The sequence below is a fragment of the Panthera uncia genome, chromosome B1 (assembly GCF_023721935.1).
Source record: "Panthera uncia isolate 11264 chromosome B1, Puncia_PCG_1.0, whole genome shotgun sequence".
In the NCBI taxonomy this organism is placed as follows: domain Eukaryota; kingdom Metazoa; phylum Chordata; class Mammalia; order Carnivora; family Felidae; genus Panthera; species Panthera uncia.
The window spans coordinates 158,727,873-158,752,561 of NC_064811.1; the positions used below are offsets into that span (position 1 = coordinate 158,727,873).

General features: G+C 33.0%; 1 protein-coding gene across 4 annotated transcripts in view; it reads left to right on the top strand.

Moving 5' to 3' along the window:
• Positions 1 to 9,009, top strand: part of ADAM2 (ADAM metallopeptidase domain 2) — a 136,626-nt gene extending 127,617 nt beyond the window's left edge. For 3 of the 4 annotated variants that reach the window (XM_049631467.1, XM_049631466.1, XM_049631468.1), the window contains 2 exons: positions 7,579 to 7,738; positions 8,950 to 9,009. In XM_049631467.1, the coding sequence (XP_049487424.1) occupies positions 7,579 to 7,738; positions 8,950 to 8,983 (194 nt within the window). In that variant the 3' untranslated portion in view covers positions 8,984 to 9,009. The remainder of the gene's footprint in view (positions 1 to 7,578; positions 7,739 to 8,949) is intronic. The other variant, XR_007457984.1, reaches the window with a different exon arrangement.
• Positions 9,010 to 24,689: the final 15,680 nt, after the last annotated feature.

The window sequence follows — 24,689 nt, forward strand, 5'->3', positions numbered from 1 at the left end:
CTATGTTTGGGTAAAGTTTTCTGCACATCTTTCTATCTATAATAGAAAACAATTTGGTAACCAGATAGTGTATTTATATAAAAGGAATCCAAGACATATGGCATTAGCTTTGGAATTGGATGGCACATGGAAGGTAGAAAGTCATCTAGGAAACTGTTGAAGACTTTTGGTATATGTTGAAATTGTCTTGAGAATACTCTTGGTGAGCAATTCGATGATAGCTTTAAAACATGTTATTAGAAATTGGAGAAATAAGGACATTTATTATAAAGTGGCAAATTGTTTGGCATCACTGTTGCCTGTGACAATATGGAAAATAGAATTTATGGTTCTGGTCAGCAAGATTTCCAGGTAGATTGTAAAGATTTCCAGTAGGTGATTTAATTTGCCTATGATAAAGTATGAGAAGAGAATAATAATTAATGAAGACACATTTCAATTCTCAAGTAAAATGTAGATCAAATATAAAAGACAGGATTTTGTGTTTTGTTTTGGTTTGGTTTAGTTTGAAAATAAAATATTCTCATCCTTAGACTCTTCCAACAAAACATGCTTATTGAGAGAAATGGCTAAAAACTAAATCTGAGATATTGAACAATAAAATTTGACATCAGTTAATTAAGTCAAGCATGTGACTGTAAGACTCTTTTAAATCCTAAAAAAACCCAAAGTGATGCATTTTATAGATCTTATCTATGCAAAAGGTCTTCTAAGTGTTGTATTAGAATGCTTCTAAAAACTCTGAAAAAGTAAGGCTATGAAGAATGTTGAATAAGTTATCTCATAGCAGCCTCACCAGGGTCCAATATAGAAAAAATGTTATCTCAAAAAGATTTGTGGGCATGACTTTTCCTTTGATTAATGGGGTGTACTTTTTATTTGACACACAAGAAGCCCACACATTTTAAAGGAATTGTATCAGCTCAGACTAAAAGTGATCAAAATAGTACATAAATTCTTTGAGTCCCAATTAGTTATGGGCAAGAAACAAGGCTGATAAAGCTATTCAGTTGTAAAAATGGCCATTCCTATGGAAAAGGAATTATAAATCAAAGATATAACCAAGAAACCAGAATTAAAATTTCTTTAGCCTGTGGGTTTATAATTTTTAAATATCAATACCAACAAAAATAACCAGCCCCCCACCCCAACTCTAGAAATAGATGTTTTCACAAGTTATATCCAGAAAATTTTTGCAAGGAAGAAATACCATCTTCAAAAAACTGGTAGGAAGGACTTTTATCACCTCGTTGTATAAGGAAAATATAACCCTGATACCAAATCCAGACAAGTAAGTTAACATAGATAAAGTTACAGAAAAACATCTTTTATAAAAACAGATGTAAACATTCTTACCAATATATTAGCATATTCTATAGCTGTCTATATTAAAAGGATAGTAATCTGGACTAATTGGGATTTATCTTAGAAATGCAAGTCTCCTGTATCACTTGAAAGTCAATCAGTGGAATTCATCAAATTAATGAAATTATTTTTAAAAAGTATACGATTTTCTCATGTGATGCATAAAAATCATTTGACAAAAAATTCAACACCTATTTATGAAATTTTTTAAAAAACAGCGAACTAACAGAAGTAAACTTGATCAATCTGATAAACAGCATCAATAGAAAATGTACCTAATACAACTTATGATGAAGTACATTGTTTTTCAAAAAAAAAAAAAAAAATTCAAAGCAGGGGAACAAATTATGCTCTCACCATACCTATTCAACATTTTCCCATAAATCCTAGCCATCCTAGCTAGTGCAATAACAAAAAACAAGAAATCAAGAACATAAAGATTATTATCAGAAAGGATGAAATGAGACTGCATATGTTGTAGTTAAGTACAATATTAAATCCTAAGGGATCTACAAAACACTTCTAGAAGTAATATATTTTGAAAGATCAGAGGAAATAATGTTCAAAAGTTAGTATTGTTTTATAATAACAACAGTAAATGGAAACCAACTTATAATTAGTACTATTTATACTATTATAAAAATATAATATTTTGGAAATAAATTTAACAAAATATGTATAATATCTTTACACTGAAACTAAAACAGAAATGCAGACAGATGTTAAACATAAAAATAAGTTGAGAAATTTACCATGTACACCAGGTTTATTATTTTAAGATTCTCACCAAATCTATAGGTTAAAAAACCCAATCATAAGAGCATGCAACTTTTTATATATTAATATTTGATTCTAAAATATTTGCAAAAGTGCTCAGAATAGCCAAAAAAAATAATTAATTAATTAATTTAAAAAAACCCACCCTGAAAAAAAGCTTAGTCTATTTCCCTTATATTGAATTTAGTATATTACAGATTTAAATATAGTTATGTTAATGAAGACAGTGTGGCATTGGTAATGGATAGATATACAAACAGATCAATGATATGGAATATGGAATAGGGAGTCTTGATATATGGTTAAACATTTTTTTCAAGGAAGATACAAAGATAGTTCAATGAATAAAAATCATTTCAAAACATTGTATTGTAACAATTGAATATCTACATAAGACCATTGATCCTTAAAATCTCAACTTGCCAATTTATATGAAATAAATCATAAATCTAAATGCATAAATGAAAACTATATATCTTCATGAGGAAAGCAGGGGAATTTAAAAAAAAATTAAATGTTTATTTATTTTTGAGAGAGAGAGAGAGAGAGAGAGAGAGACAGACAGACAGAGCATGAGTGGGGGAGGGGCAGAGAGCGAGGGAGACAGAATCTGAAGCAGGTTCCAGGCACTGAGCTGTCAGCACAGAGCCCACAAACTGTGAGATCATGAACTGAACCAAAGTCGGAAGCTTAACCGACTGAGCCACCCAGGTTCCCCAGGAAGCAGGGAAATTTCTACATGACCTTGGAATAAGCAATAATTTCTTAGACAAGACATGAAAATACACACCAATACAATACAATACAATACAATACAATACAATAAAAGAAAGGTATTTTGGAACTCATGAAAATTTTATCACATGTACAGTATTTCTTAATAAAAATAGAGTATTGAGAAAGACTGCTTCTGCTCTCCACAGGGGTCACACTTTCTATTCATCTATATTATCAAACAGTTCTGAAGAGAAACTACAGAATAAAGAGTTCTGAGTATAAATAGCAAAGGATAGGACTATTATAGAAGTTAGAAAAAATTTGGGGGGCACTGATGCTATAAACCTATCTACTTCATTTAAAAACATGTTAATTTATAAAACTATAAAAGTTTAAAAATTTTATGCTAATAGTCATATTAAAATATAGAAATGATTTATTTTTTAAATGACTCTCCAGAAATTTTATTTACTTATTTATTTATTCAATTAAAGTTAGTTAACATATAGTGTAATAATGATTTCAAGAATAGAATTTAGTGATTCATCACTTACATATAACACCCAGTGCTCATCCCAACAAGTGCCCTCCTTAATGTCCATCACACATTTAACCCATCCCCCCACTCAACATCCTGCCAGCAACCTTCAGTTTGTTGTCTGTATTTAAGAGTTTGCTTCCCTCTCTGTTTTTATCTTACTTTTCCTTTCCTTCTTCTATGTTCATCTGTTTTGTTTCTTAAGTTCCACATATGATATTTGTCTTTTTATGACTGACTTTTCAGTTAACATTACATTGTAGTTCAATCCACGTTGTTGCAAATGGCAAGATTTCCTTCTTTTTGATTGCCGAGTAATACTCTATTGTATATATATACTACATCTTTATCCATTCATTAGTCAATGGACATTTGGCTCTTTCCATAATTTGGATATTGTTGATAGCACTGCTATAAACATTGGGGTGCATAAGGCCTTTCATAGGGCATTTTTGTATCCTTTGGATCAATTCCTAATTGTGCAATTGCTCGGTCCTAGGATGGCTCTATTTTTAATTTTTTGAGGGACCTTCATAGTGTTTGCCAGAGTAGCTGCACCAGTTTGCATTCTCACCAACATGCAGAAATGTCTCCCCTTTCGCTGCATGCTCACGAACATCTGTTGTTGCCTGAGTCGTTAATTTCAGCCATTCTGTGGGTGTGAGGTGATATATCATTGTGGTTTTGATTTGTACATCCCTGATGATGAGTGATGAGCATCTTTTCATGTGTCTATTAGCCATCTGGATGTCTTCCTTGGAAAAGTGTCTATTCATGTCTTTTGCCCATTTCCTCACTGGTTTGTTTTTTGGGTGTTGGGTTTTGATAAGTTCTTTATAGATTTTGGATACTAATCCCTTATCTGATATGTCATTTGCAAATATCTTCTCCCATTCCGTTGGTTGCCTTTTAGCTTTGCTAAAAGGATTGTTTCTTTCACTGTGCAGAAACATTTTATTTTGTCGAGGTCCCAATAGTTCATTTTTGCTTTTGTTTCCCTTGCCTCCAGGACATACCTAGTAAGAAGATGCTGCAGCTGAGGTCAAAGAGGTTGTTGCCTGTTTTCTCCTTTAGGGTTCTGATGGTTTCCTGTCTCACATTTAGGTCTTTATCCATGGTAAATTTATTTTTTTGTGTATGCTGTAAGAAAGTGGTCCAGTTTCATTCTTCTGCCTGTCATGGTCCAGTTTTCCCAACACTATTTCCTAAAGAGACTATCTTTTTATCATTGGATACTCTTTACTGCTTTGTCAATGATTAGTTGGGTCCATTTCTAGGTTTTCTATTCTGTTCTACTGATCTATGTGTCCGTTTTGTGCCAGTACCATACTGTCTTCATGATTACAGCTTTGTAATACAGCTTGAAGTCCGGGATTGTGATGCCTCCAGCTTTGGTTTCCTTTTTCAACATTACTTTGGCTATTCGGGGTCTTTTCTGGTTCCATACAAATTTTAGAATTGTTTGTTGTAGCCCTGTAAAGAACGCTTGTGTTTTTTTGCTAGGGATTGCACTGAATGTGTTGACTGCTTTGGGTAGTATCAACATTTTAACAATATTTGTTTTTCAGTCCATGACCATGGAATATTTTTCCATTTTTTTGGTGTCTTCTTCAATTTCTTTCATATGCTGTCTATAGTTTTCAGCATACAGATATTTTACCTCTTTGGTTGAATTTATTCCTTGGTATTTTATGGTTTTTGGTGTAATTGTAAATGGGAGCGATTCCTTAATATCTCTTTCTGCTGCTTCATTATTGGTGTATATAAATGCAACTGATTTCTGTCTGTTGACTTTATATCCTGTGACTGCTGAATTCCTGGATCAGTTCTAGCAATTTTTTTTTGTAGTGTTCTTCAGGTTTTCTTCATGTAGAGTATCATGTCATCTGCAAAGAGTGAAAGTTTGACTTCTTCCTTGACAGTTTGTATGCCTTTTTTTTTTTCTTTGTGTTATCTGATTGCTGAGGCTAGGACTTCCAGTACCATGTTGAACCACAGTGGTGAGAATGGAAAACCTTGTTGTGTTCCTGATCTTAGGGGGAAGGTCTCAGTTTTTCCCAATTGAGGGTGATATTAGCTGTGGGTCATTCATATTTGGTCTTTATGATGTTGAGGTATGTTCCTTATATCCCTACTTTCTTGAGGGTTTTTTATCAAAAAATGATGCTGTGTTTTGTCAAATGTTTTTTTCTCCATCTAGTGAGAGGATTATGTGGTTCTTATACATTTTTAATAAGGTGTTGTGTCATATTGATTGATTTGTGGATATTGAACCATCCCTGCAGCCCAGGAATAAATCCTACTTGATTGTGGTGAATAATGATTTTAATGTATTGTTGGATTTTTTTGCTAATATGAGAATTTTTGCACCCATATTAATTGGGGAAATTAGTATGTAATTCTCCTTTTCAGTGGAGTATTTGGTTTTTGGAATCAAGGTAATTCTGGCTTAATAGAATGAGTTTGGAAGTTTTCCTTCCATGTGTATTTTTGGAATGGCTTCAAAAGAATAGTTACTAGACTTTCTTTAAATGTTTGGTAGAATTCCCCCGAGAAACCATCTCATACTGAACTCTTGTTTGTTTGGAGATTTTGATTACTGATTCAATTCCTTTACTGATTATGGGTCTGTTCAAATTTTCTATTTTTCCTGTTTCAGTTTGGTAGTTTATTTGTTTTTAGGAATTTATCCATTTCTTCCAGATTGCTCTATTTGTCATATAGTTGCTCATAATATTCTCTTGTTATTGTTTGTATTTCTGTGGTGTTGGCTGTGATCTCTTTCATTCATGATTTTATTTATTTTGGGTCCTTTCCTATTTAATTTTGATAAATCTGGTTAAAGGTTTATCAATTTTGTTAATTCTTTCAAAGAACCAGCTCCTAGTTTTGTTGATCTGTTCTATTTTTTTTAATTAAAAAAAATGTTTACTCATTTTGAGAGCGAGAGCATGCACATGAGCGGGGGAGGGGCAGAGAGAGAGAGGGAAACACAGAATCCAAAGCAGGCTTCAGGCTACGAGCTGTCAGCACAGAGCCCAATGTGGGGCTCACACTCACAAACTGAGAGACCATAACCTGAGCTAAAGTAGGAGGCTTAACCAACTGAGCCACCCAGGCACCCCTCTACTATCTTTTTTCATATCTTTGATCTGCTCTAATCTTTATTATTTACCTTCTTCTGCTGGTTTGGGGCTTTATTTGCTGTTCTTTTTCCAGCCGCTTTATGTATAAAGTTAGCTTGTGTGTTTGAGACATTTCTTCCTTCTTTAGGAAGGCCTGGATTGCTATATAATTCCCTCTTATGACTGCCTTAGCTGTATCCCAAAAATTTTGAACTATTGTGTTTTCATTTTCATTGGCTTTAATGTACTTTTTAATTTCCTCTTTAATTTCTTGGTTAACCCACTCATTCTTTAGTCGAATGTTCTTTAATATCCAAGTATTTCTGTTCTTTCTAAAATTTTTCTTGTGATTTCAAGTTTCATAGTGTTGTGGTAAGAAAATACACATGGTAGGAGCTTGATCTCTTTGTACTTGTTGAGGGCTGAGAATTGAACCAGTATGCTATCTATTCTGGAGAATGTTAAATGTTCACTGGAGAAGAATAGGTATTCTGCTGCTTCAGGATGAAATGTTCTTAATATATCTGTTAAGTTTATTTGGTACAGTGTGTCATTCAAAGCCATTGTTTCCTTATTGATTTTCTACTTAGGTAATCTGTCCATTGTTTTTTTTTTTTTTTTCAACGTTTTTTATTTATTTTTGGGACAGAGAGAGACAGAGCATGAACGGGGGAGGGGCAGAGAGAGAGGGAGACACAGAATCGGAAACAGGCTCCAGGCTCCGAGCCATCAGCCCAGAGCCCGACGCGGGGCTCGAACTCACGGACCGCGAGATCGTGACCTGGCTGAAGTCGGACGCTTAACCGACTGTGCCACCCAGGCGCCCCAATCTGTCCATTGTTTTAAGTGGGGTGTTAAAGTCCCCATTTATAGCATTGTATTATTATCAATGATTTTCTTTATGTTTGTGACAAATTGATGTACATATTTTAGTGTCTCAGCGTTGGGGGCATAAATATTTACAGTTGTTAGATCTTGGTGGATAGACCCCTTTAAGAAATGTCTTTATTATATTCCTGGTAATTGCTTTCAAATCACTGGTGTTTTCTCTCCTAGAAAGATGCTACATTGAAAATGCTTATCATTCCAAACCTACAAGATGGCCATTTTTCCTACTCATTCCTTTTTTCATTATTCTCTGTTTACTGATTGCCGCACTGGTAAAAGTTTATTTCCAAAGAAACAAATGGAGAACTGAGGAGTATACAAGCGATGAGTATATTGATTTCATATTTAAGATTCATTCTTTTTATAATTTTTTGGCGTATATATGACCTATTAATAAATAACAGCATGATGATGTAAATAATAATTCATATTTAATTTTTATCTTCATGTAAAATATAATACTTAATATATTAATAATCAGTATAGTGCATAATAAATAGAATATTTAAAAGGTCAGGAATTTTAATATTGTAACAACTTGAACTCTGTTGGGATAAATTTAAGTGGAAACTATTTTTAGTTAATGTTTATCTACCTCTTTTTATTATTTGATCTTAATTATTAAATATGTATTAAACATTATTACTTTATTTTTTATTATTTATATATTTCAAAGTATTTTGTGCATACTATTTTATTAAAAAGAAACAGAGAAATCTAAAAGAGTAATTAGTCTTTTAGGCTGTTAAATAAATTGAAAGTTAGGCAACCAAAGGTTGAAAAGATTAAAAGTTAATAAATAGTAGACTGAAATATCGAGATTATAGTCAAGGCTAATCTTCAGAAAAAATAAAATAAGTTTTCATTAAAAAACCTTAGAAACATCTGAAAATATGCTTCAAAAATAAAAATAAATATTATACTTGTGTTACTTTTCTTCAGAGGAATTGCTATAAAATAATTTGTGCCTTTGGGTTCTGTGTTGCTATTCATTTTACTTAATAAACATTAAATTTTATTAAAATATTTAAAGTTCATAAGATAATATAAATAAAAGAGAATACGTTTCACAGAAATGATTTGAAAATGTTATGTAACATTTCTGAAATAATATGCAGGGTGTAAAATAGTTAACATAATTCAATTTGAAAGGATATTCATATGTTTGGTGACTTTATTGTGGAAAAATGATACCAAATATCTTTGGGAGAGAAAGTAGCTGGTAAAATTCATAGAAATAAATATGGCAGAAGATGAATCACAAGAAAGCTTAATGTTATTTAGCTAATAGTGTTATTAATATGAAAATTATGCATTCATTTTTAGGTAAATTTATATTAATGTATTTTTTCTCTTGTTAATCTTGATTACTAATTGATCAGTGTTCTCAGTGGAAATATATTCTTAAGGAGTGCTTAGTCTCAGATCCTAGATAGGAATTCAAAGCTGTATCAATATTGAAAGTGTATACAGAGTTTTGTGGAACAGTCTTGAAGAAAATATAATTTTAAGTGATTATATTTATTTTGAAATATATAGGCAACTTGAAAGTGAGAGTGAACCTAGGGAGTAGCCAGGAAAACAATCCATCATATCACAGTGAGTATAAAATAATGTAAGAGTGAAAGGTAGAGACAGAGAAACAGAAAATTTAATGTATTAGATAAATTTAAATAATATAATATATATTTAATGGTGATATATTGCTACATAGAATAAAAATTGAATTCAAAAATATTTTTCAATATTGTAAACTATGTCATAGGCATTGTAAACTATAAATGACTTTCCAATTTTCATTTAAAAATTTATTTGCAGTGTGATGTTTTAAATTTGTGTCTTATAACATTTAATCTTTGAGCATTTGTGTATTAAGTTGGTTAAAAATAAATAACATAATAGAACTCTATAATAAGGGTAACCCCATGCTATTTGTTGAATTAATCATTTTTAACTTGATTGGTCAAACAAGTAACTTTTTCCCTTTCATTTATTCTTCCAGAATAACTATCTTCAATGGACAGAAAAAATGAAAAAAACAAAAACAAAAACAAACAAAAAAAACCCAAAAACCAAAACCAAAACAAACCGCAGTTACCTGCATTGCCTGATTGGGATTCAAAACCTGCATGTTATGGTTCTGATCTAACAAGAAAAGATAGAAGATTTCTCATATAACAAATGTAATATAAATTTATAGTTACATATAAAATTCTACAGATGAATTATTTGTAAGAAAGTCATATTTATGAATTTTTATATTATATATTTATTTTTGAAGTTATACTAATTGTTAGTATGCACTAACTCTGTTAAGCAGTAGGCATGAGATAAAGAAAGTTTATAATAAATCTAATGTCATGATTAAAGGTCACTATTATATTTTAAATTGCAATGCTATGTAGTTACATTATAGTCAGGTCCATTGCCAATCAAAAAACAATGATTTGGAAATAATTCTCAATTATATGCTGCTCACAAAAGATGTACCTCAGTTATATAAAGGTTCAAGGTAAAGAATGGAAAGATACCATGGAAATTTATATAAAAAAACCTTATACAAAAAAAAGCTTGATCAACTTTAATAGTGAAAGCATTCATAGAGTTAAAGAAAATTATAATGAAAATGTTTATTCTTAAGAGTAAGTTATAATAAAAAAATGCATTAGTCAAGGTTCTCCAGAGAAACAGAATGAATAGAATATCAATGATTGATGATGAGATGACAGATAGATGATAGATAGGTAGGTAGATATATTATAGATAGATGATATAGAGAGAGAGGGATTAATTAGATAGATAGATAGATAGATAGATATCTAATGTAGATAGATAATGTAGATAGATAATGAGAAGATTTGTTATAGGAATTGGCTCATATATTTATGGGGGCCAAAAAATCCAATGATCTACTATGTGGAACGTGGAGAACCAGGGAAGGTCATAGTGAAATTTAGTATGGGTGTGTGAAAGCTGGAGACTTGGAAAGCCCATGGTCTAAGTTTAGGTATGACTTCAAAACTTGATAACCAGGAATGCCAATGCATGTCCCAGGCAGGAGAAGATGGATGTCTTAGCTTAAACATAACGCAAATTCATCCTTTCTCTGTCTTTTTTTTTTCTTTCTAATCAGTTTCTCAAAAGATTGAATAATACCTACTTCCATTGATGAGGTTAATATTCACTCAATCTTTTGATTAAAATGCTAATCTCCTCCAGAGATACACTCACAGACACAACCAGAAATAATGATTTATCAGATTTCTGGTGGTTCGTAAGTTAACATATAAAATTAATCATCACAAGTCTATCCCTGCTCAACTTGCAATCATATACTTATTCTCCAAATATCATAACTATAATGTGATATAAGTATACTGAATACAAACAAAAATGCACTAATTCCTTGCCCAGAAAAGTAGATAAAATCCTTGAAAGATGTTCACTATTCTCCTGATATCTTTTAACTTAAATACTATGATTTAAAAACAGCAATACTTAAATACTGACATAAAGTCAAAATGTCTTATGCTATAAGAGAGTAAGGGAGGAAAGAAAACAAAGATACTTGCTTAAGATATGTATATATACACACAAAAATGTACTTATGACATTATTAGGAGGAAACACTCATGACATTACAGTCTTCACTTTTGTAACTGTCATGTGGTTGTAGCTGGTAGTTACAACTACATTCTTTTACGACCCATTCTGTTTTCTCTTTGACCTCAGAAAGCACCTGGGATGGTTTGGTGACCAAAACCTTCACTTCTGAAGGGTCTGGACCATTAGCAGTCCTGTTGTGGTAGTTTTCTATTGGCTTTAATTATAGGGCATGGTAATACTAAGAGAAATCCTGAAAAATTCCAATCTCTTTCTCAAGGAATCATTGTTGTGTCTCCTCATGAAAGCATTTCTCCTTCTGAGAATAAGACCTCTAGACCAGCACAGCATAAAGTCATGGAAACAAGAAACAGACATTTTGTTAGTGGGTCACTTGGGGTAATAATGAATGGTCCCATTTATATTTCCACCCTTCAATTCCTGGACCCATGAATCCTGGTTATGTGAGAAATAGCACCATATATGAACACCGATTCAGAGCATAAACAGTCTTGTAGAGAACTTTATCTCAGCCCCAAAAGATATTGCCACCTAGCTGATGATGTAACTGAGTGTTCAAAAGGTCATTTCAGTCAAGTCAGTTGCTTCAGGATAGTGGGGAACTAGTGAATTCCATGAGCCCAGGATCATTGCCACACTTCTTTTTCTCTGAAGTTAGTTCCTTGATCAGAAGAAATGCTGAGTAGAAAACATAATGATAGGTAAGGCATTCTATAATTCCATGGAGGATAGTTTTGGCAGAAGCACTGCATGTAGGGAAAGCAAATAAAAATCCATAGCAAGACTCTATTCCAATAAAGAAAAACATTGTCCCTTCCATGATGGAAGAGGTCCAATGTAATCAACCTGTCACTAGTTTTCTATCTGGCTGATCATCCTAGAAAATGGTGCTACACCTGACAAAATTAACCTGTGCTGCTGGCAGATTAGGCACTCAGCAGTGATTTTAACCATGTAGGGCTTGGTGAGTGGAAGTTCATGTTGTTGAGCCAAATCATAACCTCCATCTCTGTTACCATGACCACTTTGTTCATGAGCCCTTTCAGAAAGAATAGGTGTGATTAGAGAAATAGGCTGACTAGTATCCACAGAATGAGTCGTCCTCTCCGTCTGATTATTAAAATTATTAACTTCTCTGCTGAGTTCCCCATTTAGTTAAAAACCACTTGGGACAAAACTATCTTCACTTTTTTTGCCTTTTCAGAGAATTATATCTATTAAAGTTTTCCCCAAATTTCTCTGTCACCAATTTCCCACTTCTCTTCCTTTCAAGTGCTTGACCATCCAACTAACCCGTTGGCTACAGCCCATGAATCAATATTCAATTACATGTCATGGTATTACTCCTTCCAAGAAAAGTTCACAACTAAGTACACTGCCTGAAGTTATTTCCTCTTGGGAGGGTTTCCTTTTACTGTTGTCTTCAGGAATGTCCAAGAGAAAGACTGTAGTGTTTTAGCTCTCCATTTTCTAGTGGTTCTTGCATACGGTGCAGAATCATCTGTAAACTAGGTCCAAGTCTTCTCTTTCTTCAGCTAATGGTAAATAAACCCCATAAGGCCATAAGTATAAACTTGGAGGGAGAGACAAGGCAGTGTGGCAATAGAGGGGACCATGAGCATTTAAGCCACTTATTTATGTAACTTACCTCTGCCTTCAGGGCCTGCTTGGGCCTGATAATGTTATTAGTATTTACATTTGATGATGGAGTGCTGTTGTGCATGATTAATTTCATGGCTTGGTGGGTCAGAAAACACTCAGTTCATGATAGGAAGCTGAGGTTGTATGGTAAGTCGGTGGACCATGGTCAGGAATTCAATCTCTACAAAGACCCAGCAGCAGGTCAAGAGCTGTTTCTGAAAAAGAAAGTAGTTATCTATAGGTTATGGCAGGGATTTCCTCCAAAATCCTAAAGACCTGCATTATGATATGCATCTGTGGAGCCTGCGAAAGGCTCCAAAGAGCATCCCTACCTGCAACTGACACTTCAACCATCATGGAATATGTTGGATCATATGGCCCAAGTGGTAAAGCAGCTTGATTTGAAGCCTGTACCTGTTGCAGAACCTTCTCTTATTTTGGGCCCCACACAAAATTCAAACAAAATAATTTTTTTTGGAAAGCCCAACAATACATGGAAATTAATACAATACATGGAATCCAATGAAAATGAAAACATGATAGTCAAAAACCTTTGGGATGCAACAAAGGCAGTCATAAGAGGGAAGTATATAGCAATCCAGGTCTTCCTTGAGAAGGAAGAAAAGTCTCAAATACACAACCTAACTTTACACCTAAAGGAGCTGCAAATAAAGTCCAAAACCAGCAGAAAGAGGGAAATAATAAAGACTAAAGCAGAAATGATACCAAAATTTAAAAAAGTCAGTAGAACATCTCAATAAAACTAGGAGCTAGTTCTTTGCTAGAATTTACATAACTGAGGGGTGCCTCAGTTGGTTAAGCATCTGACTCTTGAATTCAGTTCAGGTCATGATCTCTTGGCTCAGGAGATGATGGTGCAATGCCTGTTTAAGGTTCTCTCCTCTCTCTCTCTGCCCCTCCACTGCTCTCTCTCTATCTCTCTCTCAAAATAAGTAAATAAACTTAAAAAATAATTTACATAATAAGCCCCTAGCCAGACTTAACAGAAAAGCAAAAGGACAAATAAGGCAATTTGGAAGAAATGGATAGATTCCTAGAAACATATAAACTACTAAAACTGAAATAGGAAGAAATAGAAAATTGAAACAGATCCACAAGCAGCAAAGAAATTGAAACACTAATCAGAAATCTCCCAACAAACAAAAGTCCAGGGCAGGATGGCTTTCCAGGGAAAATCTACCACATATTTAAAGAAGAATTAATATATATTCTTTTGAAACTGTTCCAAAAAATACAAATGGGAGGAAAAGTTGCAGTCTCAATCTATGAGGCCAGAATTATCTTAATTCGAAAACCAGACAAATCTCCCACTAAGGGAGAATTTTAGGCCAATTTCTCTGATGAACACGAATGCAAAAATTCTCAACAAGATATTAGCAAATTGAGGGGGGCCAAGATGGCAGAGAAGCATGCAAGTTTTTTGTGTCTCTCATTCCTGAAATGCAGCTAGATCAACACCAAACCATTTTGCACACCTAGAAAATTGATCTGAGGATAAACATGACAATCTGCATAACTTGAACCACAGAACTCAGCAGCTTCATGGTGTGGAGAGGTAAACTGGGGGAGAGAGAAGCCATGGAGGGCAGGGAGCTGTTTTTGCTTGTGGGGAGAGGATGGAGACAGTGGACAGAGTACAGGAAAAGTACTCTCCCCAAAAGCAGGTGGAGAGAAAGAGAAAGAGTGGAAACACCCATAAGGGACTTAACAAGAAAGGCAGAAAGGGGAAAGGGGAAGGAGAGGGTTTGGATAACCTTAAGACTGTATGAACAGGAGAGTGCATATTCTGAAACTCTGTAGCTCGATCCCTGGCAGAGCTCTGGTGGGAAGGGCAAATCCCCAGGATCATACAGCGAAATCTGAGGTGTCTGAGAGGACATATGGTAGAGGCTGTGCAGCCTCCCCACAGGCAAAGGTCCCAGCAGACCCTGGAGGACAGCCATGTTTGCTGATGTTGGAATAAGGACATTAAGGGGTGGTGAATCCTGGTGCCAGATGTATGTTGTGATTTACCATAATCCCTGAAAGGCTGCTGCTACATGATCATGCAAACTTTTTCAGGGGCAGGCTGGCACCCAGCTGCAGTCTCTGGACATCTTCAGCAGCAAGATGATCTGAACGTTCCCAGGGGTAGGCAGGCCAGGCACCAGGCCATTGCTCAGCAAACCCTCCCCCAGAGGGTCTGAGTGGGTCAAAGCTGCAGGGCCCTCAGTGCTGGGTTTGGTAACACAGCCGTCTCTGAGATAAAACTCAGGAGGGAGTTGCTGCCTGGTGGGCTGACGGTTTGGTCGCAGTGTAGAAGTGGGGAGTGGACTGAAGCGGGAGACAAAGGAGGGATGTTTGGTTGCCGGTGGGCAAGAGCACAGAGTTCTGATACTAGAGACTGGGTAGCTGGGTGATGCCATTTTCACCTCTCCTGTGCATGCGCATGCATGTGTACACCTGCCACAAAGATCCACCACAGGACACTAAGCAGCACTGTCTAGTGAAGAATGGAGCTGTTATGCCAAGCCCCACCAAGTCCAACTGTGCCGACAGCGCTCTAGAGGAACAAACATCACAAGTCTCTCTGCCTGCTTAGTTTACAGACTATGAAGTGTTTCATAGTTTGACTTGTAGGGGAAACTGGAAACAATTTTAATTGTATTCCATTCTGTTCACTGGGCCATCTATTCATTTTTTTTTTTGTTTTTCTTATTTGTGAGTACAGAATATGATTTATTTTCTTTTTCTATAAAAAACATTTTTCTTTAACTTTTTCTACTATAATTTTGAAATATTTGTAAATGTTTTATTCTGTTTTACTTTCATCATTTCATTATATTCTATTTTATTGTATTCTTATTTTAAATTTTCAAACGTTGTCTTTCTTTTTTTCTTTTTTTTTTTCTTTCCCTTTTTTCTCAATTCTATCAAGCTTCTTTCAACAATCAGATGAAAACACGCCTAGGATCTAGCATCCTTTATTTGATTTTTTTGTGTGTTGTTTTTAATTTATCTTTTGCCATACCTAGAAATTTATTATAATCTTATTATTTTTGAATGTTTGACATTGAACATAAAAATGTAAAGCCTCCAAATAATACTGAAGTTTTTTAAAAGGGTGGTTTGCCATTCTCTCTGCCTGGTAATAATAGTTTTAGGCATTTACTTACTCAACAAGGCCCAGATTACCTCTTATGTTCTTGAGTCTCTAGAATATTCAACTGAATGCCTGCTCATCAAACCTCTCATCTCCAAAACTTTCTGTTTTATGAGAATTCTAAAAGCTTTATTCTAGTTTTCAGTATACTTTCTTTGAGGTGCCCTAACCCATGTGGCAAAGTAATTGACAAATATCCTGAGGCAAAAAGCACCTGCATTTTTGTCCCTGTTACTTTTCTGTACCCCATGCCCAATAGTGGTCTACTGCAGAGGAAACCTTGAATTTTCACATTCTACCAATGCCTGGAATCTACAGATGCTGAGATTAAAACACCCAAAGAACTCAGCTCAAATGTGTCATTATCCCCTCTCCAATATCTTCAGCACCTAGTTATCATTGTTCAGCAACTCTAGATTGCATTCAAGCACATGATATTTGCTTTTTTTCTGTTTTTTTTTCTAGTTTTCTCACCCAGAAGAAGCAGAAGTTCCCATCACCAAATGATGTACAAATTTGATTCCATGTCCATACAGTCTCAGCAGATAGTTTTATTAACATGAAAATTTAGGTAGCCAAGTATAACTAAGTCACTCACTTAATATAATAGTGAATTTGGAGGACTTAAATTGCCAGACACCAACGTTTATGTTACCGAGAGAGTATTATATTTCTTTTTTTTTTAACGTTTATTTATTTTTGAGACAGAGAGAGAGTGTGAACAGGGGAGGGGCAGAGAGAGAGGGAGACATAGAATCTGAAACAGGCTCCAGGCTCTGAGCTGTCAGCACAGAGCCCGACGCGGGGCTCGAACTCACAGACAGATCATGACCTGAGCCGAAGTTGGACGCTTAACCAACTGAGCCACCCAGGAGCCCCGAGACTATTATATTTCAATAGTAAACAAATAAGCCAACATACTGTATATAATGTATATAATATATATAAGTTGATTAATGAGACCATTGATAAAATACAGCATTGGGCAAATTTTTTTTTTCCATCAACATGGGTCAATTGGCTACCAATATGGAAAGAAAAAATTCCTAGTATCCTGGTACTTGTTTTATGGTATTTAGAATAGTAAATTCAGATGAATCAATATAATAATGTTATAGGCTATAAAATAGTGTGAATATAAAATACAAAATAATTAATCTTATAGAAGATAACAAGAGAATGTATTATGGCTTTGGGATAGGCAGTTTCTTGAGTGTGCTACAATAACCTGAAACAAAATTTCAAATAAAGTTGTAACTTTGGAATATATTCTATTCATCCAAAGATGCTGAGACAATGATAAAGCAAGTCACAGATTAGGAACATTTGCAACAAATAAAAACTCACAATGTTTCATATGCAGTATGTATAAAGAAAAACTAAATGCTACTAAGAACAATTTAGGCAATCCAGTTGGGAAATGGGCCTGAAATGGAAGAGAAACTTTAAAAAGATGATATCCTGACTTTGGGTTGCAGTTGTGGTGAAGTAATTTTGTATGAGACTGATCCTCCAAGAAATAATAATTATAACCTCTGGATATTTATCTATCTATCTATCTATCTACCTATCTAGTCAACACAAAAATAAAAAAGCCATATATTAATCTTAATGAATGTGTAAAAAGCTTTTGATAAATTTATAAACTGTTTAGAATTTTAAAAATAAATAGAAGGAAACCCACTTAATCTGATGATGAGCCTCTACAAAGTTGGATAAACTATCTATCATATTTAATGGTGAAAATTTGAAAGACTATTGAGACTAGAAATGAGTTAAAAATACCTGCTATAGACACTTTTATTAGCATCATGTAAAAGATCAAAGGTAGTACATTAAACCCAGAGATAGAAATTCAAAGGCATAAAGATTAGAACAAAATAAAGATTTAATTATTTGCAAAATTTATGAATTTCCATATAAAAAATCTGAATCTACAGATACATTTTTAGAAATCATTAAATGAATAAGTGAATTTAGGTAGGTTGTTGGATATACAAGAATTTAGAATAATAGTTATAAAATTAATTGCTGGGCTTGAAAAAAGAATAGAGGACAGTAGAGAATCCATTGCTACAGAGATCAAGGGAGTAAAATATAGTCACGATGAATTAAAAAATGCTATAAATGAGGTACAAAATAAAATGGAGATGGCCACAGCGAGGATTGAAGAGGCAGAGGGGAGAATAGGTGAATTAGAAGATAATTCACCACCTTTTGGTGATAATGATGTGTCATGTATGTCTATTGATTTTTTAAAATTCCAGTGTAGTTGATATAGAGTGTTATATTAATTTCAGTCTACAGTACAGTGATTCAATAATTCCATATATTACTCAGTGCTCATAAAAATCAGTGTACTCTTAATCCTCTTCACCTATTTCACCCATCGTACCACTCACCTCCCCTCTGGTAACCATCTGTTTGTTCTGTATAGTTGAATCTGTTTTGGTTTATCTCTCCAATTTTTTTTCTTTCCTTTGTTTATGTTGTTTCTTAAATTCCAAATGGCTGAAATCATAAGGTATTTGTCTTTCTCTTCCTGGCTTATTTTGCTTAGCATTATACTCTCTAGATCCATGTTTTTTCAAATAGCAAGATTTCATTCTTTTTATGACTGAATTATATTCCATTCTATATCTATACCTATATTTATATACCATCTATATCTATATCTATATCTATATCTATATCTATATCTGTATCTATATCTAATGACATCTTCTTTATTCATCCATCAAAGACACTGGAGTTGCTTCCATAATTTGACTATTGTCAATACTGCTGTAATAAACATAAGGGTGCATATATACCTTTGATTTAGTGTTTTCACTTTCTTTGGATAAATACCCAGTAGTGTAATTACTGGATTATAATACTTTTATTTTTAATTTTTTTTGGAATCACTATATCGTCTTCCACAGTGACTGCACCAGTTTGCATTCCCACCAAAGTTCAAGAGGGTTCCCTTTTATTCACATCCTCACCAACATGTTTTTCTTGTTTTTTTTTAATTTTTAATTTTTATTTTTTTGCCATTATTACAGGTGTGAGGTTATATTTCATTGTAGTTTTGATTTGTATTTCCCTGATGATGAGTGATGTTGAGCATCTTTTCATGTGTCTGTTGGCCATCTGAATCTTTTTAGAGAAATGTCCACAGCTTATGCCCATTTTTAATTGGATTATTTGTTTTTTGTGTGTTGAATTGTATAATTCCTTTACATATTTTGGATACTAACCTTTTATCAGATATGCCATTTGCAAATGTCTTATCCTGTTTAGTAGGTTGCCTTCTAGTTTTGTTGATTGTTTCTTTTGCTGTGCAGAAGCTTTTTATTTTGATGTAGCCCCAATAGTTTATTTTTGCTTTTGTAGCCCTTATCTCAGGAGACATATCTAGAAAGATGTTGTTAAAAATGATGTTAGAGAACTGGAAGTCCTAGCAGCAGCAATCAGATAAGAAAAAGGAATAAAAGGCATCCAAATTGGTAAGGAAGAAGTAAAACTTCCACTATTTGCAGATGATATGATACTGTATAGAGAAAATCTTAAACACTCTACCAAAAGACCTACTAAAACAAAAAAAGAAATTTAGAAATGTCATAGTATACAAAATCAATGTACAGAAATCAGCTGCACTTCTATACACTAATAATAATGCAGCAGAAAGAAAAATTAAAAAAGCAATCCCATTTATAATTGTACCAAGAATAATAAAATATGTAGGAATAAGCTTAAAAAGGTGAAATACCTATACTCTGAAAACTATGAAACATTGATGAAAAATTGAAGTTGACACAAACAAATGGAAAGACATTTCATGCTAATGGATTGAAAGAACAAATATTGTTAAAATGTCTATACTATCTATTCAAAGCAATCCACACATTTAATGCCATCTGTATCAAAATACCAATAGCATTTTTTACAGAAGTATAACAAATAATCCTAAAATTTCAACGGAACCACAAAAGTCTCTGAATAGCCAAAGCAATCTTGAAAGCAAGAGCAAAGCTGGAGGCATTATAACCCAGATTTCAAGATACACTAGAAAGTGGTAGCAATTAAAACAGTATGGTACTGGTATAGGAATAGACACAGATCAATGAAACAGAATGGGAAGCCCAGAGATAAAGCCCCCACGTTCATGGTCAATCTTTTACAAAGGGGCAAGAATATGCAATGGTGACAAGAGAGTCTCTTCAACTAACAGTGTCAGGAGAACTGGACAGCTGCATGCAAAACAATGAAACTAAACCATTTTCTTACATCATACACAAAACTAAAGTCAAAATGTATTAAAGACCTAGATGTGAGGCCTGAAACCATAAAAATCCTAGAATAAAGCACAGCAGTAATTTCTCTGATATTGGCTATAAGAATATCATTGATTTTAATACGTATATTGATCTATTGTGGGATGCTGATAGTTGGGGAGATTATGCAAGCATATGGACAGAGCTACTTGGAAAATCTCTATTTGCCATTTGATTTCGCTGTGAACCTAAACTGCTGTAAAAATAAAGTCAATTAAAAATGTTTTTACAATATTTAAATTTTGTCAGTTGGGTATTTTTTTTTTCATGTTAAAACTGATTAATTCGAATCTTAAATTCTATTGGTTTAACTGTTAGGAAAACTAATATCACTTTAAAAGTGTAAAACTACAAAATTATATGCTCAATTGAATTAACTTATAAAATTTAATTTCTTTATAAAAAGAGATCTGTAATATGTACTTGTGAACAAAAGTAGCTATATTCTTTATTTCCTGCTTCCAAGTTTTGTCTGAAGAGAATAAAAATTAGTTGCTTTAGTTCAAGGTAGCAATGAATAACGATGAGATTATATGGGCACAATGGTTAAAATATGAAACAAAAAATGATATTAAAGTATACTTGTGATTTGAATTACATACATTTGGAGCTTAAATGATAAAATCTTGGTATGAATAAAGTTAAATTTATAATTTTATAATTTGAGGGTTTTTTTGTTTTGTTTTTTGTTTTGGTTTAATTCTTATTTTTAAAATTTTATGTCCAGTATAGTTAACATACAGTGTTATATTAGTTTCATAGTGGTTCAACAATTCCATATATTACTCAAGTGCTCATCAAGATAAGTGCACTCTTAATCCTCTTTACCCGTTTTACCCATGCCCCCTACCCACCTCCCTTTAGGGAACTATCAATTCATTTTCTATATTTAAGTCTGTTTTTTGGTTTATCTATGTTTCTCCTTGTACAACAGTGTTTTCTAATCACTTGTAACTATGTCTCAAAGCGAACTATATATATATAATATATACATATTTACATATATATGTACATATATACGTATATACGTATTGTTTATATATATAAAATATATGTATATACGTATATTTATCTATAAAATATATGTATATACGTATGTGTATATATATATAAACTCAATACAAACATAAATATAATTTTTTTATTTTTTAAAAGTTTGAGGGGGGAGGGGGAGGGGCAGAGAAAGATGTAGAGAGGGAATCTTAAGCAGACCTGGGGCTCAATGTCCTGAACCATGATCATGACCTGATCAAGTGTCAGATGGTTGACTGAGTCACCCAGGCACCCTGATGTAATTTCTTAATCTTTGTAAGTATACGTGATTTTTTCATTTTTGCCTGATGTATTCTATTTTATCCTATCATATTCCACTGTATAATCTGCTATCTAAAACTCTCTGATATTCAGATTATTGTCAATTAATGGGCTCTAGACTTCTGGTTTTAAAAAATAGAGCAAAAAGAAAAACCTTTTAAAATGTCATATTTTATGAAAATGTATAATAATTATTGACATATCTGATACCCCATTTTAACAGGCATTTAATGGTCATAACTAGTCCAGTATCAGATGACATTATTATAATTTTGACGATATTAATTAGAAAAATAGTTGTTCATGAAGGTTCTCTAAAACTATTAAAAGAATTAGGAAAAAAAATCTGTAGAAACTTTGTCCAAATAACAAACTAGATTCTTAAGACAAAATTAATAAATTAAATCAAAATTACAACCAAAATAATAACTGTCAATGAATTTAATATCCTCATTAAGAGACAAGGATCCTTTAACTTAAATTATATATACATATATATATATATATATATAGGTGTATATATATAAATATACACCTATATATATATATATATACACCTATATATATATATATATATGACACAATCCAATTGATTAGAAGAGTCTACCTAAATGAAAGTTTTATATATTATAAGAAATAACTAGAAATATATGTGCAAAGCAAATTTCAAAAGTAGATTTAATTATCCTTGGATCAATTATGAGGTGTCCATACATGACTTCTACTCTGGCCATTATAAATTTAACTGACTCAAACCCAATACAAATTATAAAACAGCACAAAATAGTTGAAAACTATGTAAAATATTGCAATAAATGTAAACAGTCCACGTTGTATATTTTTAAGTTAGAACTTATATTTCTGAAATTTTATTTAAAAATCAAGACTTTCTGACACAAATCTAGCTTTTATATAATAGATATGCTTAAAGCCGAATTATCAAGCCAGTCATTTGAGATTAAATTTCAAAAATGGAATATTTTTGAATTTCCATAGAAATTTGAAAACACTTTTTTATACAGTTTCTGGAAAATTTTAAACATTAAAACACTTCTTTATACAGTTTCTGGAAAATTTTAAACAGTATAAAAAATGTTATCTGTTAAAACATACCTGGGAAGGTATTTTGGCTCAGTGACTTAGTGATGGTAAATGGACATTTTTATATTTTTATTTTTGTGTTTCAAAAACTTTAATTTTTAATTTTTTTTATTAGAGAGAGAGAGAGAGGAAGTGGAGGATAGGGGCAGAGGGGGAGAGAGAGAGAATCCCAAGCATGCTGCACACTCAGGGCAGAGCCCAATATGGGGCTCAATCCCACTACCCTGGTATCATGACCTGAGTAGAAATCAAGTCAGACACTCAGTGGACTGAGCCATACAGGCACCCCTGTTTTTCCAAAAATTAATTTCCTACTAAAGGGATCCTTTATGTTAACATAAAAAGACATTAAACAGTAACCTTAACCCATATGAGCAAATATCAAGCATCAGTAATGTAATTATACAGGTCAACATAAAAGATAGTGTAAATGTTGGTAACCTTTTTCTCCTATTTGATTTAAAAGACAATTAGATAAAGGAATACTTATAAATCTATAGTGATGGGCACACAATGTATAATGATGTAATTTGTGACAATAACATAATGTGGTGGAAACAGAACTACACAGTAGCTAAGTTTATATACTACTAAAATTAATATAGTATTAGTTCAAAATAGATTGTTATAAATTAAGACATTAATTATAATCCTGAAGCCAATAACTAAGTAGATAACTCAAAAATATATAATAAAAGAAATAACAAATAAAAATGGTAACTCAATGGAAGCAATAATGGAGGAAAAGTAAAACAAAAATGGCATGATGTAGAAAACCAATAGTGATATGGCATATGTAAATCTTTATCAGTAATCACATAACTAAATGGATTAAATGTTCCTTTACCCGTTTTATATTTCCCTTTTCTTGCCTTATGACAATATTTTTTTTTGAGAGAGAGAGAGAGAGAGAGAACAAACATGCATGTGTGCATAAGTGAAGGAAGGGAAGGAGAGGGAGAGAATCTTAAGAAGGCTCCACACCAACTTTGAAGCCCAGGCTGCTCAGTCTCATGACCTGAGCCAAAATCAAGAGTCTGTTGCTTAAACCACTGAGTCACCCAGGTGCCCCAACTTATGACAATATCTTAACAAGGAATGAAGTCATACTTAACACATTCCCAACCTCAAGGATAAAGATTTTAATCCCGCAGAATTCAGTATGACATTTAGAAATGTGTTCTATAATGTTATGATCCCAATATTAATAATGAATGCTCTTTTTTTTCTTTTGAAAAGTTTATTTGAATTCTACCCTGATATTGGTATTGCTGTACCAGCTTTTGATATTTTCATTTTTTTAATTCTTAATTTTTGGTCCATTGTATTCTTTTTGATGAAAAGAGTATTTTTTTTCTATAAGTAGTATTTTTTTATGCTCATATAAAATGTAGATATTCATTCTGATAAATTCATGGTTGTATTTTTGAAAGTGAAAAATCTAATTTACAGTGAATGACTGGTGTAAAGATGTCCCTATATGTTTTGTATTCTATGGTGAATTTATTCTCCCCTTTTTTTAGTGGTATAAAATACACATAACAAAGTATACAGTTTAGTGGCATTAGTACATTTTTATTGTGCAACCATCAGCACCATCAATCTCCAGAACTTTTCATCTTGCAAAAATAAACTTTATACCTATTAAATAATAATTCCTTACTGGTATTTTCTTCCATCCCCTGGTAACCACTATGCTGCTTCTTATCTCTATGAATTTGACTACTCCAAGTATCTCAAATAAAGTGGAGTCATATAATACTTGTCTTTTTCTGACTGGCTTGTTTCACTTAGCATAATGTCCTCAAGTTCATCCATGTTGTTGTATACTGCAGAATTTCCTTTTATATGTACATACCATATTTTGCTTATCCATTCATCTGTCAGTGGCCTCTGGGTTGCTTCTGCCTTTTAGCTATTGTGTATAATGCTACAATGAATGTTGGTGTACAAATATCTCCTTGAGACCATGCTTTCAATTCTTTTGTCTATATACCCAAAAGTGGAACTGCTGCAACATATGGTAATTATACTTTTAATTACTGAGTATTTCACACAGTGGCTGCATCACTTCACATTCCCACCGACAGTACACAAGAGTTCCAATTTCTCCACAT